The sequence below is a fragment of the Notolepis coatsorum genome (genome assembly GCF_963971535.1).
Source record: "Notolepis coatsorum genome assembly, chromosome: 3".
Taxonomy (NCBI): Eukaryota; Metazoa; Chordata; class Actinopteri; order Aulopiformes; family Paralepididae; genus Notolepis; species Notolepis coatsorum.
In genome coordinates, this window is record NC_140167.1 from 58836574 (window position 1) to 58852600 (window position 16027).

Sequence of the window (16027 nt, forward strand, 5' to 3'; positions counted from 1 at the left end):
TAGTAATAATAACACTGTGTCTCTACTCTTTAAAATATTTATTACCATAAAACATTAATAAGTGTCCCTACTCTTCACAATATTAGCATAAAACCTATATTAATCACACCGTCTCTACTCTTCAAAATATTAGGATATCACATATTAACATGAAAGAGGGAACTATTCTGGACTGGGTTGGGCTGAACTGGGCAGTGAAAGATGCTGGGCTGGACTGGGTTGGGCAGGGAAAGTTGGGCTGGTCTAGGTTGGACTGGGTTGGGCTGGGCTGGGCAGTGAAAGACCCAAGCATTTCACTGTAATGTAATAGCTAAATAAAACAACTTGAACTTGACTTGTTTCATTTGCACTCTGGTTGGATGCCAAACGTGTTCTGGTGTTGTACTTGTGTTGTATGATGACAATACATTGGAATAGAATCTCATGACAACGCTAGGGGTTCAGCAGGTGTATTCTGAATGACAAGTATGACAACATCACCGTTGTGAAGGGCATATGGGCGAGTGGTGATATGGGGGGAAACCCGGTAATAATTCGGTAATAATAAAATGTCACTCAGCTGCATTTAAGCAAAGCCGCTCAGTATAGTCCACTATGTTGAACGCGCGTTATGGTAGCTTGTTACATGCTAGGTAGCTAGCCGGCTAATGCTGGTTGACTTGAGTGAGCCTCACGCCCACTTGTCATTCTCATCCGACTCGAAGGAGACGCGTTGCATGCTCTTGTTCGCCCCCATGTCAGACCGCGCTGATATCCGAAAGCGACGACTCTACATGCAATTATTTTCATCCACTGATGCGTTTTTGTCTACGTTTGTCTACGTTGTCAAGCCGGTGACAGGAGTCTGTAGGTCCGCGCGCAGTGATCTGTCCACTTCCCCTAGATGGGCGGCATCTTCTAGAAAACGAGTGTTCATTGGAGGAGCTTAGAGCGCAACAATGATGTTCATTGGTTATGGATTATTATGAGGCGCAAATGGGAGGAATCATAAGGGGGGAGTCAGAGTTCGGCTTGTGCCAGTGAGCGAATCAGCAGATTGCAGAATGATTTTTTTGGTTTTGTTTACTACTCGCCAGTGTGGCGAGTGCTCTCCATGAATCACTCGCCAAACATAAAGAATACTCTCATTTTGCGAGTCAAATGGCCTAATTTCCTCCCCTGCTTACACGGTAGTTTCGAAATGCAAGGGCACGCGCTGAATCCCTCGAGAAATGTATTCCTTGACTGACCGCTCTGGGAAAATATACCAAAAAACTCGGCCCGCCGTCAAGGGGGCCATTTATATAGTTCCTCTAAGACCTGCGGACTAATACTTGCTGGGATGGTGGTGATGGGTCTTCCAAATATGGTCTGAAAAAATGGATAGGAGAAGGCAGTGGAGAAGTGATGGGTGTTGAGACAGGATTGAAAACTGAAGTTTTGACTCGGGGGTGGAGAGAAGGCAGGCTAAGGGAATGAGAGGGTTGGTAGGGGGAGAGGAGGTAGAGATAATGGGGGGGCGGCAGTTGGTGAAGGGCTTTGTTGGCGAGGATCAGCATAATGTAATGATGCGGTGGGAGACGGGGAGCCTGTGCAGGTCTGTTAGGACTGGGGTGATGTGGTGCCAGTGGAGGTCTGTTAGGACTGGGGTGATGTGCCAGTGGAGGTCTGTTAGGACTGGGGTGATGTGGTGCCAGTGGAGGTCTGTTAGGACTGAGGTGATGTGGTGCCAGTGGAGGTCTGTTAGGACTGGGGTGATGTGGTGCCTGTGGAGGTCTGTTAGGACTGGGGTGATGTGGTGCCAGTGGAGGTCTGTTAGGACTGGGGTGATGTGGTGCCAGTGGAGGTCTGTTAGGACTGGGGTGATGTGGTGCCAGTGGAGGTCTGTTAGGACTGGGGTGATGTGGTGCCAGTGGAGGTCTGTTAGGACTAGGGTGATGTGCCAGTGGAGGTCTGTTAGGACTAGGGTGATGTGGTGCCAGTGGAGGTCTGTTAGGACTGGGGTGATGTGGTGCCAGTGGAGCTTAGGTCTGTTAGGACTGGGGTGATGTGGTGCCAGTGGAGGTCTGTTAGGACTGGGGTGATGTGGTGCCAGTGGAGATCTGTTAGGACTGGGGTGATGTGGTGCCAGTGGAGTTCTGTTAGGACTGGGGTGATGTGGTGCCAGTGGAGGTCTGTTAGGACTTTAACGGGGCGGATAGGAGAAGGCATTGGAGAAGAGATGGGTGTTGAGACAGGATTGAAAACTGAAGTTTTGACTCGGGTGGAGAGAAGGCAGGCTAAGGGAATGAGAGGGTTGGTAGGGGGAGAGGAGGTAGAGATAATGGGGGGGGCGGCAGTTGGTGAAGGGCTTTGTTGGCGAGGATCAGCATAATGTAATGATGCGGTGGGAGACGGGGAGCCTGTGCAGGTCTGTTAGGACTGGGGTGATGTGGTGCCAGTGGAGGTCTGTTAGGACTGGGGTGATGTGGTGCCAGTGGAGGTCTGTTAGGACTGGGGTGATGTGCCAGTGGAGGTCTGTTAGGACTGGGGTGATGTGGTGCCAGTGGAGGTCTGTTAGGACTGGGGTGATGTGCCAGTGGAGGTCTGTTAGGACTGGGGTGATGTGGTGCCAGTGGAGGTCTGTTAGGACTGAGGTGATGTGGTGCCAGTGGAGGTCTGTTAGGACTGGGGTGATGTGGTGCCAGTGGAGGTCTGTTAGGACTGGGGTGATGTGGTGCCAGTGGAGGTCTGTTAGGACTGGGGTGATGTGGTGCCAGTGGAGGTCTGTTAGGACTGAGGTGATGTGGTGCCAGTGGAGCCTAGGTCTGTTAGGACTGGGGTGATGTGGTGCCACTGCCAGTGGAGGTCTGTTAGGACTGAGGTGATGTGGTGCCTGTGGAGGTCTGTTAGGACTGGGGTGATGTGGTGCCTGTGGAGGTCTGTTAGGACTGGGGTGATGTGGTGCCAGTGGAGGTCTGTTAGGACTGGGGTGATGTGGTGCCTGTGGAGGTCTGTTAGGACTGGGGTGATGTGGTGCCAGTGGAGGTCTGTTAGGACTGGGGTGATGTGGTGCCTGTGGAGGTCTGTTAGGACTGGGGTGATGTGGTGCCTGTGGAGGTCTGTTAGGACTGAGGTGATGTGGTGCCAGTGGAGGTCTGTTAGGACTGGGGTGATGTGGTGCCTGTGGAGGTCTGTTAGGACTGGGGTGATGTGGTGCCAGTGGAGGTCTGTTAGGACTGGGGTGATGTGGTGCCAGTGGAGCCTAGGTCTGTTAGGACTGGGGTGATGTGGTGCCAGTGGAGGTCTGTTAGGACTGGGGTGATGTGGTGCCAGTGGAGATCTGTTAGGACTGGGGTGATGTGGTGCCAGTGGAGGTCTGTTAGGACTGGGGTGATGTGGTGCCAGTGGAGGTCTGTTAGGACTTGGGTGATGTGGTGCCAGTGGAGGTCTGTTAGGACTGAGGTGATGTGGTGCCAGTGGAGGTCTGTTAGGACTGAGGTGATGTGGTGCCAGGATTTGGTGTGGGTTAGAAATTGGGCAGATACGTTCTAATTAAGCATTACATCACACGCAGGAGTGGGTTGTGAGAATTAGACCATGCCTAGGGGTAGTCGTTAGACCCCCCCTAGGCACGGTCTAATTCTCACAACCGACTCCTGCACGTGGTGTAATGGCTTTTATACAACTGGCGCATTCATCCAACCTTATTGCTATACAATAAACACACATTAATTGAAGATTTATTGAAAAAACCATCCGCCAGAAAAAGTAGTTCCCAAAAAATAAAAAGAGAAGTTGCCTCCATGTGGAAGCAGCTCGGAAGTGCATCCAACTCTTCTCAGTAAGACATCCAACAAACTAAGACATCCAACTGTCTCTCAACTAAGACATCCAACAAACTAAGACATCCAACTGTCTTTCAACTAGGCATCCAACAAACTAAGACATCCAACTGTCTTTCAACTAGACATCCAACAAACTAAGACATCCAACTGTCTTTCAACTAGGCATCCAACAAACTAAGACATCCAACTGTCTTTCAACTAGACATCCAACAAACTAAGACATCCAACTGTCTTTCAACTAGACATCCAACAAACTAACACATCCAACTTTTCTTTTCTTTTTTAACCTACTTTCTATAGAACTTCATTCTTAGATGCTTCTATAGAAAGTAAGTAAAACAACAACAAAAAAAGTTTTCTTTGCCCTATAGGGGGAAAAAATAAAAGTTTTTTTTGCCCTATATAGCTTAACCAGTTGGAAACAAGGCGGACAGTAATAGAATTAGCTGTTTCCAACTGGTTAAGTTTAGGCACTCTTTCGAAGTCGCTCTCTTTCGAAGTTGGTTAAGGTTAGAGTTTGGAATCAGAGCTGGTGGTCTATCGCCCTGCTCTAAAGACAAACTCTAACCTTAACCAACTTCGAAAGAGAGCGACTTCGAAAGAGTGCCTAAACTTAACCAGTTGGAAACAAGGCGGACAGTAATAAAATTAGCAATCAATCAATCAATTCAATAGTCCACGCTCACTTAAAACAGTGCACCTCCCAGCTGCTTCTATAGAAAGTAGGTAAAAAAAAATTCAATCAATTCGCGATTTTTATTTTATTCCACAATGACTCATGACCCATCAATTACATCATCCAACATTGTTTAAGAAACTAAGACATTCGCCGTGACAGAATAGTTTTTAATTTAGTCTTTATGACCCTATCACCATATCCTTTCGTAATGTTTACTGTCCGGCGTGTCCGCCATCTTGCTTTCATTCCTAAAACCACGAACGGCGGAGTGATGGGAATGCGGTTGTGGGCGGGTCCTGGGACCAAGAGCGTGGGATTATTACAAATACCCACGTGTAAGTTGACTGTTTCAGCCAATCAGAATAGATAAATGTGCATGCCGTTGTATAATGTGTAATTCTATCATTTGAATTACCTATTGATGGAGCTAGCACTGATGCTGAGTTGCAGATGGGAGGAAATTAACCTCTTAACAGGCACCCAGAAAAGTGGCAATTATTTTTACTTGAACTTGAGGATTGCATACTTCTTTTGCAAAGCTTAGCTTTATACTTTATCCTTCTAGCACATGCATGAGCCAGGTCTCTTTTGAAAGATAACATTCTGAAGTTAATAATGCAAAAAAGGAAAATCACTTGTAGTGCTAATGAAATAGAGTAACAGAGGTCTGAACTTGAGTTGAACTTGAACTTGTGTACTCACATTTTTCTGTAGCGGTTGCAATATAAAAATACAAAATATTTTCGAAAAGTAGGTAAAAGCTGGAAAACACCACAGTTCCATAGCCTGAATCTTATGTAGTACAGGTCCACATTTTATAAAAATCCATTCAGAAATGGGTCTTTGAGAGAGGTTTGGGTAAACCGTGAACTGCTTCACTTCTCGTTTTCGCTCGTCAACTTTCACCTACTTCCTGTATTTGCACCCCCCCCCCCCCCCCCCACGTTGGAAAGGTACACTCATTGGCTACAACGCTGACTAATAATTTTTCGCCATCATCGGATGATTGGCAGTTCTGGAGCGACTGGAGTCCGGGGTGGTCATCTGACGCGCGGCGCGTGAAAAGATGCTCGCCTGACATATCGCCATGTAACTCGAGAACCGAGGCACGGATTTGGTCGAGTGATGTGGCGTTCGAACGGCAACAAATTGATATTTCGAACGGTAATTTATATGTACGGCGAAAAATGCAGCCGCTAAATGCTCGCAAAGTGCTGTGACTTGTGTGCATGGGCATGAGGGCCCGATTTCGGGCCAGTGCAAGTTAAGAGTTATGGTGTGGATCATTGTTTCAGCAATATCGGCTCTTTGCAATATTGCAAAGGTGGTAGAAGGGGGATTTGACAATTTGCCAGATATGGGGGGTGAGGTCGAGGATCATCCCAGTCAGTGGTGAGTGTGGGGTCATTGATTCTGCTGGTCTGGGAGCTGATGAGGAGGAGTACAGTTTTGTCACTGTTGATTTTGAGGTTGTTTAGCTGCATCCAGACTTTTATTGCAAACAGGCAGGAGTCATTGTTAGAGAGGGGCGGGTTGTAGTGTGGTTTGGCGCTGAAGTATTATCTGAGTGCTATTGGCATAGCAGTGGAAGTCCAGGTTGAAATCTTTTGAGAAGAAGGGGATATTGTAGATTGGCCAATGGCCAGTAATTGTTGAGGAAGGATGGATCAAGACCAGGATTTTTCAGGGTTGGGTTGACTGCAGCAGTTCTGAAGGCCGGAGGGGACACTTTGAGATATTATTGGATGCACAAGCCATTATGAAAATTGGCTGCAGTTTGAAAGAGAGCGGAGAAGGCACACAATTTGGAACATTATACCTTTTATATTGGATACATTATAGCATCGTTAAATGGGTCCCCATCATCACATCCATTACACACAATTTGGCATGGAGCGACAGGGCATTGATGTACATAAACAGGCATGTTCAAAGAAAATGGTGTTTTGCTTTGAAGCAAGCATTTTCACGAGACGAACAACACCAGGAAATCGTTCCGACTGTTTATTTAGGATTGCGATGGGACTGGAATGAGAGACACACAGTTATTAATGCCAGGGCACAAAGAGCCAGAGAGAGCACACCCCTCAAGGGGGGCAGAGGTTGGACACACAGCGGGCAGGGGTTGGGCATGCCTAGTCTATGATGCAGAATTCGAAATCTCCCCCACAACTACTTCCCTGCCTTCTCCCTTCATTATATCATAAATCCTTCCTCCCAGAGGCCCAGTCCTCTATAGGCGTTTTCGCAGTCTGGGGACTCCCTGAGAGGAACTACCCACTGGGGAGCTCCCCCGAGAACTACATACCTTCAGGGCTTTTTTCCTGTTTGCATTCACACCACCAATAGATAGGCTGCTTCTGTCTTCTCTCCAATCACATCATGCACAATTTCACTGTATGCCCTGGTATGTATGTGACAAATAAACCGCTTGATTCTTGATTCTGATTCACTTGCGTCGAGCATGGCTCCTATGTGCTTTGATCAGCCCTGCCCTGAGATGGGAGCTAAATAAATCCCTGAAAAATGGCCCATAAGCACTTTGAGTGACAGTCATCCACACAGTCTGCGACTGGCACAGACAGAGAGACTGAGGGGGATACTAATTAATTTAGCCGCGGGGGGGCATAATCCCACGGGACAATGCATTGGTAACTTGTTTCAAATGACAATATATACCCCTGTGAATATTATTGTACGGATTGGAATACGAGTGTGTGCGTGGGAGCATGCGCAAAGATATTACAGTGATATGCTGGTGCTCCCGACTGCAAGGGAGAGATAGATAGAGAGGGAGAGAGAGACAGAGAGAGAGAGGGACACACGGAGGCACGGAGCACTTACACACAACCTGTGTAAACGCTCCGTGTGTGTGAGAGAGAAGACTGGTCCCTCTCTCTCACTCGTCCGCTCCCTGCCTCGCAGTCAAAACCCGTTTGAGGAAGTGTCGGGTTGCACTATGCACTACAACCCCTCTCTCTCCCTCCCTCTCTCTAGCTCTCTCTCTCCCTCTCTCTCGCTCGTCCGCTTCCTGCCTCGCAGTCAAAACCCGTTTGAGGAAGTGTCGAGTTACACTATGCGCTACACCACAGGGGGCGTTACTGCAAATCAGTACCTTATTCACGTCAGCAATACCGTCAAATCAGAACAGCTTAGTTGAGTGAGGGAGGATCTCGTGAACTCGAGACTAGACTGATGAGTCAATATGATAATTAACGACACAGACCACATTGATATACCGGTAATCCCCAATTGCTAGGAAAACATGCTAAACACTGGAAAAGCTATTTATAATGCATGGGACCTTTAAGAAGGTAAAACTGCCTGGGCTAAGCTGTCAAGTTAGGAATGACCGCTTAACGCTCGCTAGGTTACTGGTTACATGGCAACTTAGGCATCTCACAAATTGTGCATTTTCAGTTTTTTTTCTTCTGCACTCCTCGATCCATATGTATTTACTTATTTTTTTTCTTTAATCCCTTCCCAGGAATATATTTCAAGATGTCATGCACAAAGACACTCTGGTGAAGTCATTCATAGATGAGGTAAGACTATGGCAGTGTTTCTGACCCATGTATTACCTTGTCCACAATTTGCAGCCCAGTGCATCAAATAGATATGAATGCAGTCGCTCTTGAGAGGAACCAAATAAAGGAATGCAAATGTCGTCCACATCATCTGGCGTGACTAATATGATTCATGCTTTCTGGCAGATAAGTGGAAATGAAAATAGCTTACATGTACATTGGCTATATTTACATGCACACAATAATGTGACTATCGAACTTACTGTGATTAAGGCAAAAGTCAGAGTGCGCTGTCCCAAGAGACAAAATGCTGGGCTTTTAATCAATAGTAACTTCAACATCTTATTCATGAAAACAATAATCTCATCCCACATGCAATCTGTTTTCTCACAATAATATAACAGTGCACCCGTCCTTTGGATGAGACTCTAAACTGAGGTCCTGACTGAATCATTCAGAACGCAGCGGCCCGCCTGATCTCAAACCTACCGAAGTCGGCCCATGTCACCCCACTTCTTAGGGACCTGCACTGGCTCCCCATTGCTGCACGAATCCGCTTCAAGGCCCTCGACCTAGCATACTGTGCGGCAAAGGGAACCGCTCCCGCCTACCTCCGGTCAATGGTCTCTAACTACACACCCTCAAGACCCCTACGCTCTGCATCTTCTGGCCGCCTCAGACCTACTCCTATCCAAGCTCCGGGAGGGTCATCAAAGAGAAGTCGCCTATTCTCAGTCCTTGCTCCACAATGGTGGAATGAACTACCCACCCCAGTTAGGACAGCCGAATCACGTCCAATCTTTCGCCGTCGACTAAAGACGCACTTCTTCAACCATTATCTGAATTAAAAAAATAATAATAAATAAAAAAAAATATCGAACCCTAACTAACCGTACTGTCATGCACTTGTCCTAATAAACTAACCTACACTGTAGCACTCAACACTTTGATGAACATTGTTGCTCAGCTGATAGAGTTGTGCCCTTCCTGATGGCTTGTCATACAGAACTTGTAAGTCGCTTTGGATAAAAGCGTCAGCTAAATGACTAAATGTAAATGTAAATGAATCTCGGTCGTTAAAGAACCCAGGGTGCCTATCGCAAAGAGTAGGGGGTTCCCCGACGTTCCTGGCCAAATTCCCAACCAGGTCTCTGACATCAAGGCCACCTAATCATCCCTTCCCCTTAATTGGCTGATATTAATCCCTGTCTCCTGAGCGTTCAGCCATTGTGTAGTGTGATGTGTGCCTGGTGCCAGTGTATGGCAGCCATTGAGCCTGCATAGCCCAAGGTTGGGTGCTACCATTGTGGGGAGTGCTTTGAGTGTCTAGAAAAGCGCTATATAAATGTAATGAATTATTATTATTATTATTATAAGGTCTCTTTACCACATCTCCAACAGGCATCAAGTTTACAATAGCTGCTATTGATAATTTTATAATGGATGAGTAATTGTATTTCCCGCAAGCATTTATACCAGGATGCAACAAAGTTATTCCAGTCATCTACCAAAATCTCTTCCCGAGGGGCGCCCAAGTGGCGAACCATGTAACACGCTGCGTCGCGGCACGGCCGACCTGGGTTCGATTCCCGGACCCGGCGTCATTTGCCGAATGTCTTCCCCCTACTCTGTCTTCCGCTCTTCCTCTCTCTCTCTCTCTCTCTCTCTCTCTCTCTCTCTCTCTCTCTCTCTCTCTACTGGACTGCCCAGTAGCAAAAAGCGATAAATGCTAAAAAAAAATATCTCTTCCCGAACATCCTTTTCCCAACAAACGTTTAGGCCTCCTAACCGCAGGGGTGTGCATCCCTAATATACTCGTAAAATATTCAGGCACCCCCCTTTTCATGCCATATTGTATGGAATAATTCCTGAATCCCAGTTTGTTGATTTAATTTAGATTTGACATTGGCCAATATACAGTGCCGTATTTGTAAGAATCTCTGTTTTGTCTATGCATTCTTTATCTCCTCAAAGGAGCTTGTTCCTTTGTTCCCAAACAAATCTCCATGTATTCTTGACATGACCCATTGATCCCACATGAAGGTCTTCTTGCCTAATCAAAGGTTTCTTATTGTACCTTATGGAAGCTTTAGATGTGAGATAAGGGCTGGATCTTGTGAAATGATGTGCCATTTTCCAAGATTCCCTGGCAAATAATGGATATTTTAACAAAGTTAGAGTTTGACATTTTGTCAGGTTTTGCAGGTCTTCAACATTAGACAACCATGGGCGGCTAGGTGGTGTAGTGGGCAAGGCGCTCACCACCAATGCAGGAGACGCTGGGTTCGAGCCCAGCTCTCCGCATTGCTATCAGCTTGGCTGGTCGTTCATACTAATACAATTGGCAGTATTAGGGAGTGGGAAGCTGATGGGTGGGGATCGGACGTTGTGGACAGCGACTCCTACAGGTCGGTTGGTGCGCCTGCGCAGCAGAATCAGGAAGCGACAGGGGCGGCGTGTCCCTCCCACGCAGACCCCCGACGCTAAGAGATTGCGCTGTGCAGGTGAAAAGATGCGACGGCTGCTTCCTCGAGTACCGGAGGGGACACGTGATGTAAGGCTTCGTCCACATTGCAGCCGGCTTGTGGGAGGCATGGCCTAACGGCATTCGTGACAGGGGAGGGTAGAATTGGACGATACGAAATTGGGATGGGAGAAAAATAGAAAATGGGAGAAAAAGTAGATAAAAAATAAAAACATTAGACAACCACCACTCGTGCTTAGTTTTATCCTTATAATAAAATATTTGGTTTGTCATTACAGTGTAACAAATTAGTTAATGATGAAGTGCCACCATCAGGCCAGATATTCAATACTCAAATTAGTGTATCTCCTGAGTCCTGATCCAATTTCCACCAAACTTGACAAATATATTATTCACCTTACCATAGCAAGGAGGTCTGTCATCTGGCCTCATGGTGGCGCTATTCTCATAAAACTAAAAACATGAATTAGGGGCATGGTCACAAAAGTTGGATTGAGAATTTGGGCCATTCGAGAAGGTCTAGTTTGAAAATGGAAAGTAGCCTGATGGTGGCACTATAGGAAAGGTCATGCTTTCTTCCTCCTAGGCTCATGACTGTGCAAAGCTAATTATGTGACTGTACAACAAACGGGTCAGGAGATACGCTCACTTGAATATTTTCTATATAGAGGACAGATCATGGGGTCGCCAAAACTCAATGGCATTCTTCCTCTTGGGGTCATGAATGTGCACAGCACAGAAAACCGATCCTCACACACACACACACACACACACACACAGAAGCGAAAACGGCACTTCTCACAAGGTAATAATTAAATGTGATTTTACGTTGAGTAAACTTTGAGGTGAAATGTGAGTTTTTAAAGATGTTTAAAATGAATAACGATATCTGCTAAAAGGCTAGGAATTGTGCAGTGAGTGGTTTCCATGGTAACTAAGGACATCCAGACCACAATGACCACTACAACGATGGCATGTACAACGGATCCTTAGAGATGGATGACTCTCCATTCAAAGAGACGGGGGTCACGTCTTGTTAGTTGCCTCTATCAAGATGGTGGCAGAATGATCCAACTTCTCTGTAGACCGACTTTGTTATTCTTTGGAAGCATCTTGATAATGAGGGCATGGGGTTGTTTCTGGAGTGGAATGACCTTTAATGTGTCCTTCTTTCTCCTCTTTGATCAGGTAGGTATCATGATATCTGCTTAGGTATGGAAAATCAAATGTTTTTCCAAATGCTTTATTTACTTAACACAATACATGTGCCTCACAAACTGGCAGTTTACAATCAAGAAAACTGAATTGCAGTGCAAATTACATACTTAAAATGCATATTCCTAATGTTATGTAAATCATCATCATGTTGGACTGCATTGTAATTGAGACGTGTGGTACAGTATCAAAACTGTAAAAATTTGCTGAAACTAATTTAAAATTGACATTCTTAAATATTTCAGAAATACATTTGTGAGAAATCGGATTTAAAATGTATGTATTTGTATATGGAGAAAGCAACATTTTCTTCCATGATGCAAATCCCCCGGTACGATGCCACAGATAAACCATAAATGAATCATAAATCAACCACAGTATTGAGAGTCCTGGCTCTGTCTTCCTCAAGGTGACTGCCAAGGAGGAGTGGATTGGTTGGGGGTAACTGATGTCCTGTGTGGTTCCCAGGTGTTCATGCTGAAGCCGGGCCTGTCCCTGCGGAGCACCTACCTGGCCCAGTTCCTGCTGTTGCTCCACAGGAAGGCCCTCACACTGCTCAAGTACATCGAGGACGAAACGTGAGACATTCCCTTTTTAATTACAATTTTGTATTTATATAAACGTGGCGGCATTGTATTCCAGGGATGTCCTGATGCCACTTTTTTCCAGACCCAGTATTTGCATACCATCACGGTTCTAACAATGACTTTCCTCACTCTCTGACTGTAACACTGTTGTTGAAATCTTTAGTTGAAATAATATAAATATAATACAAAATTTAACATTCAACTTTGTGTTTTCCTGAACAAATACTGCACTATGTAGTAGTATCGGAGGAGTTTTACGAGTATGATATACTGACGAGATACTGGTTAGGCTTACTGGAAAGGCTTTATATCTTTCACAGTTGCGTTCTAGCCATTGTAATACAGCAGCATAGCGAATGGTTGAAAATATTACCATCCAGGGCCTGCAGTAACGACACAACCTGAAGACAAATAATTTCTTGTCATATCATTGTTGAAAGCAACTCACTGCTTTCTTCTAGCGGTATTGTTGGGCTAACAAGTCTTACTGTGGAGATAGCCCAAGCAGCATACATAATTCATTGCAGCACAGTGAGAACAGCAGTTACAGAGCAGCGCAGTGACTCCCGATTGAATCCTACTAGCTATTATAATACCTCTGACCCAGAGCACTGCAGGTTACCACCAGAGTTACCACTACCACCACTGTTTTTTCACCTGTACTTTTCAGTCACACATGCACACCTTGTTCTCTTTCATTGCTTCATGTTAGCCAATTGTTGGATTTATGCCCTCCCTCAGGCAAAAGGGAAAGAAGCCCTTTCGCTCCTTGCGCAACCTGAAGACAGATCTGGACCTGACGGTGGAAGGAGACCTGAACATTGTGATGGCTTTCGCTGAAAAGTTGCGTGCAGGACTGCACTCCTTTGTGTTCGGGAAGCCGTTCTACACCAGCGTGCAGGAGCGAGACGTGCTCATGAGCTTTTGATCCTCGCCTGACCTTTGCAAAAGGTTTACAGAGGGGTTGTCTGACAAAAGCCAGGACTGTATTTTTGTTTGTCTGTTAGTCTTTTGCTTTGTTCAGTTGTCATAAAGAGGCAGTAGTGTTCTATTGACCCACCAAAGCTTCCAGAGGTGGTTCTGCTTTGCCACAAAGGGGAATTCCACCGATTTAGGTCTTGATGGTTTAGATTTGAGACATTTCCGATTTAAATTGCAAATTTTGGTAGAATTCCTCTTTATGCTTAGATCAAGCAAATCTATGATCCCTATAACCACACTTGCACTTCAATACAGTGGCTGAGGGCGATTTCACACCTGCCTACCCCCTTGATTTTGAAACAACTGCACCAGCTTGCATGAAGTGGTCTCAGTCCACTTCCTAGTGAACCCATGAAGGGTTTGTTTGAAGTGAGAATGCAATTGGACCAAAGGCAGGACAATAGCCACAACATTCTTTAATATTTCTCAAAATGTGCCATTTTCAATTATCACAATTGATAACCAATGCTAATGTTGTCATACAGTTGACAATGTGAAACGAGAAAAACTGCAAACAAACTTGGGTTGCTCACCCAGTGGATAATTGACCGATCCACCCTCTCCTAGCTTGACAGAGGAAAGCAATGGTTGTGATTGGAAGAAGCCAGACAAAAGGTTTATCTTGACCAATGCTGCGGTCTCATTGACGACAGGTTTGTTTGTGCTTGCTCACTTCATTTGTTTAGTGAAACAGGGGCTTGCCTATATTAGTTCAAATGTAACATAAAAATCATTGCCAATGCTGTACATGTGATGCTACATCTGCACTCTGATTGGCGTTCACTGTTGTAGAGTGAAAGAGAAAAGTTGACTCGTCAAGACTAGTCAACTTTTTTAAACAACGTTTGCGACAACATACAGAAATTACTCTCCACTACTCTTTGCTATTCTCAATAGGCAATGAATGAAAACTTTTTTTGTAGTAGACTGGTAGAAGAGGAGAGAAATGGTGTTCGGTTGGTCCTCGCCAACTTGTTAAATCGAAGATTTATGGAGGTGATCTAGGTCACGATCAGATCCAAGGCAGCAGATTCAGCCAGATTATGCAACATTTCCTTCCTGTTGCAGGTGATTTCACCAACCTTTACGAATCCCAGCATGTTAACATCATATTTATTATGTCTAATGATACTCCATTTTCATAATAAAGTATGTTTGCACCACAAAAGGTGAAAGGTCCCACTGGTATATTTACCATTTGGTCGGCTGTGCATCTTCCTGATGGTAAACTCCAGGCAGAAAATGTTATAATTCTATCAACAGCCTTGCTGCTTTCCTCCATCTTGTCCAAGGTGTGCCTATTTATGTTGCCTTGATTAGTTGTGAGATTGCTATTGAATGTTTTCATTATGTGAAGGATTAAATGTCCATGAACTCCAAGTCTTCATTACAAAAAAGTCTTCACTTTTTGCAACAATTCATCTTCCATCAATAATTTATTGGGAAGGAAAGCCTTTCTCCTGTAAATAAATACATTGTCTTCATCCAAGAAGACATGTTATCATGCCAATAAAACAAATTATTTAATTCATAGAGAAAATGTATACTACATTGAGAAAAATGTCTTAGCTTGAGAAAATTACCTTTTCATAGAGAAAGTTATTGCATTACAAAATGTAATGATTTTTTGAGAGATGCCATCCTTAAAGTAAAAGTTTATATTTAATGAACAAAAATCAATCTTAATTTTATCTTGAATAAAACTATTTGAGAAACAATTTCTTCATTCAAGAAAAGGAAATTCTGGAGAAATATATTCTTCCATACATTTCTTTTTTTTGGAATGTACTTCTTCAATCCATTTCTTCATCCAAGAAGACCGGTTCTTAACAAGAAAACTAATTCTTAAATGAAAAACATTCATAAATTGAGGGAGAAAATTAAGAAACTTTGGTGAAACATGCTGTGAAAACGAATTCTCATACAAAAAAACTGAATTTGTATATGGATAAATTCATTCTCGCATTGAAAAAACGAATTGTATTGTATTGCACCATTACAGAAAACAGACATTTAAATTTCAATGCATCAGATTGATAACACATCTGTCAAATACTGTAAAAGATCAAGATTTCCACTTATGATATATATTTATTTTATGCATCAAATAACGCCATAGTAATCATAATGTGTATACCGGTAAGTTGATATACTTTCTGTAGAAAAAGGATTGTTGAATTAACTTTCCTGGCAATTTTGGACTATATGGGGATGTAATATACAGACACAGCACTCTGCTACAGCACTCGGCATTCTTTAAGGTCAATTGGTCTTTGTGTGACAGGCGCCGTAATCATTAGTATGTATATTTATAAAGCCCTACTCTATAAATGACCACCTTATATAATCTATGCTGCTCTGGAACACCGGTCAATGCTTAACACGCTCCAGTAATTGTCTAGTCCTTCAGATTCCCCATGCTACAACTAATCTTGGAAGGACTGCTTTTTGTATTGATGCAGTGGAATCATCTCTTACAATGTGACCTAAAACTGAGTACTCTTGTCTCTTTGACATTTTAGATTTTTAATCAATACATGTCATCTTGTAATTGCCTTCTTTGATTTCCTATTGTGTATGATTGAGCCGTGTTTATTTTTGACTGTGTGTTGGTGATTGATTGGATTTTAAATTGATTGTGTGTGTTTTGTAACATAAAATGCCATGTACTGTAAATGCGGGTCTCCCTCAAGGATTCCAGAGTATGAATAAAATAAAATAATATATCAAAGTATCATGTATACTAG

The 16027-nt window shown here is 44.1% G+C and overlaps 1 protein-coding gene across 2 annotated transcripts in view; it reads left to right on the top strand.

Moving 5' to 3' along the window:
• The window catches only part of c9orf72 (C9orf72-SMCR8 complex subunit), a 57863-nt gene extending 41858 nt beyond the window's left edge, over window positions 1-16005 (top strand). For both annotated transcript variants that reach the window (XM_084309418.1, XM_084309419.1), the window contains exons 8-10: window positions 7973-8030; window positions 12181-12290; window positions 13041-16005. In XM_084309418.1, coding sequence (XP_084165544.1) covers window positions 7973-8030; window positions 12181-12290; window positions 13041-13227 — 355 coding nt within the window. In that variant the 3' untranslated portion in view covers window positions 13228-16005. The remainder of the gene's footprint in view (window positions 1-7972; window positions 8031-12180; window positions 12291-13040) is intronic.
• Window positions 16006-16027: the final 22 nt, after the last annotated feature.